This window comes from Trifolium pratense, linkage group LG3 (genome assembly GCF_020283565.1).
Source record: "Trifolium pratense cultivar HEN17-A07 linkage group LG3, ARS_RC_1.1, whole genome shotgun sequence".
Lineage (NCBI taxonomy): Eukaryota > Viridiplantae > Streptophyta > Magnoliopsida > Fabales > Fabaceae > Trifolium > Trifolium pratense.
Genome location: NC_060061.1, coordinates 3,431,839 through 3,435,010, shown reverse-complemented (window position 1 = coordinate 3,435,010; position 3,172 = coordinate 3,431,839). Strand labels below are relative to the sequence as shown.

General features: G+C 29.9%; 1 protein-coding gene across 1 annotated transcript; it reads right to left on the bottom strand.

Moving 5' to 3' along the window:
• Window positions 1–640: 640 nt before the first annotated feature.
• LOC123914383 (probable calcium-binding protein CML25) lies at window positions 641–1,601 on the bottom strand. Its single transcript, XM_045965513.1, has one exon. It carries the CDS (start codon window positions 1,384–1,386, stop codon window positions 814–816), a length of 573 nt encoding a protein of 190 aa, XP_045821469.1. The 5' UTR covers window positions 1,387–1,601; the 3' UTR covers window positions 641–813.
• Between the last annotated feature and the right edge of the window lie 1,571 nt (window positions 1,602–3,172).

Here is a 3,172-nt window from a genome sequence, read left to right as displayed (position 1 = left end):
TTGAGACCAAACAACATTACAAAACAAGTTATTATAACAGGTACTTGCGTACTTTATTAATAATGACGATTTTGTTAGATTGAAAATATTTACTGAAATTTAAACTTGAGACCTTACGATTATGTATTGATTTTAATCGTGTTTGTCACTTTTTCTACAAAACAACAAAATAAATATTGATACCCAAATTTTTTATCCCTAGGATTTTCATCTCAACCCAATCTCACAAATCTATAACTCAAATTAGTCTCCCTTACAATTAGTCCATATCGCAGAGAAAATTGTTAAATATTAAACTAGATCTTCACTAAAAAATAAATAAAACCAACAACAATAAGATCTAGCTTAAGTAATAATGCTTAAATTGTTAGGTTGAATATTAGGTAACTATTATTCAAACCTAGTTTATTTTTATGTGTGAATTTGTAAGTGGTATGTGTGGGTTCTTAATAAAAAGGCCAACTAAATGGTAATGGAATACTTTGTTGAAAATAAAAGGCTTTGAATTTATAAGGAGGATCATCATAGTGATTCCCCGCAACTGCAATTAGCAGGGGTTTGAACCATTTGATGCCGATCCCAAGTTGAATTAAAGTGTTGGTGAAAGAAAAATAAAAATAAAAAAAGAATAATTCATGTACAGAAATAAAAGAGAATTAAATTAAACCAAGTTTAACAACATGTTTTCCATTCTAAGTATAGACAAAATAAAAGGGTTATTATGACTTTTTGGCAATGAAAAACAACGTCATAACAAAAAAAAAAAGTTTATTATTATTAAGAAATAAGAAACTTCGCTATCGATTGATTCATTCATTCCACTGGCATAGGTTCAGGTTTAACCCTATCAGTTGTATCATGACGAGAACCCATCATCATCATCATTCTAAATTCTTCAAAATCAATCATCCCATCACCGTCACTATCAACTCCTCCGATCATTCTCCGACACTCCGCCAACGAACATTCTTCTCCGAGACTTCTCATAACCGTATTAAGTTCTTCAGCAGTAATACAACCATTTCCATCCATATCAAAAACAGCAAAAGCATCTTTCAAATTCTCCAATATCTCATCAGAATCAACGCCTTTAGTATTGAGTTCTATGAATTCTTGTAAATTTATACAACCGTCTCCGTCAGCGTCTACTTCACGAATCATGCTGTTGAGTTCTTGTTCTGTTGACGGTTGACCTAAGTTTGCCATAATGGATCCGAGTTCTGATGCGGAGATCTTGCCGTCGCCGTTAGCGTCGAATTTTTTGAAAACTTCTTCGAGTTCGGCGGCGAGACGAGCGCGTGAACGGACGGAAAGTGAGGTGGATCGGGAAGAGGTTGAGGATGCAGATTGATCCTTGGAGCGGTTGAATATTGATTTCAAACCCATGGGTATGAATTTGAATTAGATAAATGCTAACAGAATGAAATGAAATTGATTTGTGAAATTCAATTTAAAGAAACTGTATCTTTTTTTGTTTGTGATGAATGAGAATAAGAAAGAGAGAGGGGTTAGGAAGAAGAATCAAATTGTTGCTGAATTAAATCAATGACGTATTATGATTACTAACTATTATTGTTTTGTGTGATTTGGCTATATTTGGAGATTAATTTGTTAATTTTAGGCGTGCTAATCGCTACTACGTTACAAATTACTAGTTTTTTTTTTTAATCCACCCGTTTTTTATTTTCATACTAACTTATGGTTAATGCATATCTCATTGACTTTTATTCGATGTTTAAATTTGTAATTATTATGATAGAAAATTTATTTAAAATAAATATTTAAAAATTTATTTAAAATATAAGTGAAATTATTGTGCTATTTTTTATAAAACTTATTAAATGAATATTTGATAAACTATCGACTTTCTATATATATTTTTTACTTTTTTGTAGTGAAATTTCAATGAATGATATAAAACTTGCAACGTGGTTAAAAATAATAAAGATAAATTCGTAACTTTTGTGGTATTCAATTTTTTTTGTCAAGTCGGTGGTAATCGATTTTAATATATTAGTAATAGATAAATTATTTGAGTTTTTTTTGTTACACCAAAAAGAAAATAGAGATTTACTTTTAATAGATTCGTCAGCTACTTAAGTAGGAGGGTTTTTTTCTCTCAAAAATCTCACTTTAATAATGTCTACTACTTAAGTAGCGGATGTTATAATTTTTATAACATCCGCTCCTTAAGTAGCTGACGTTATAAAAATGAGATTTTTGAGGAAAACACTGTAACAAGATTTTTATAACACCCACTACTTAAATAGCGAATTCTGTCAAACTCTCAAACATGCGCTCATCTGCAACATAAAATACATTGATTACATATCAATATATGTATTTACATGGTTGCCTTATAAACTCACAACATTAATTACATGGTCATTACGTGTAATAATATGTATTTACATTGCAGCCTGATTTGGAAGAAAAATCCGAATCATTAATTACACGGTGATTGGATTAAAGTTGATAGAAAAAATGAAAACAAAGTTAATGCTCGCGAAACTTTAGGGAATAAAAAAAGATTGTTTCAAAACTCTAAATATGGAACGTCATTTATAGAGCAACATATGTATCTTTAGGGAATAAAATGATGTTTTTTAGGAAAAAAAAAACACTCTACCAAAAATTTTATAACGTCCACTACTTAAGTGGAGAACGTAATCTTGGTATAGTGTTTTTTCTTCAAAATTTCTTATTTTTATAACTTTCGCTACTTAAGTAGCTGAAGGGTAAAATGAGAAATGTGTAGGCGCGTGAGTAGCCAGTAGAATGACAAAAGTAATTCTCAAATAAAAATATATACAAATTAAAGGTTTTGGTTTAGTGGTAAGAAAATAGGAATTAGATCTGGGTGATCATCGGTTCGAGCTAGTCTAAGGTTTTTCATGTTTTGGACCGGGACATCATCTTCTCACCTTAATGTTGCTTCATAAAAATAAAAAAGATAAAAAGGAATGTGTCTTGTATCCGTGAGATTAACCCAGTTGATAGAGACATTGTTTTACATGTATCAATCAAGTTTAAACTCCAAACATTTCACTTATTTATTTTAAGTGTGAAATTATAACACTAAACTATTTGAGAAAAAAAATAAAAAGAAACAAGTGTGTCCTTATTTAAAAATATCTCACTATGAATACCACATAATAAAATTGAGATTTTT

Coding starts and splice junctions, on each gene's coding strand:
- LOC123914383 (XM_045965513.1), bottom strand. CDS start 1,386: ATGGGTTTGAAATCAATATTCAACCGCTCCAAGGATCAATCTGCATCC.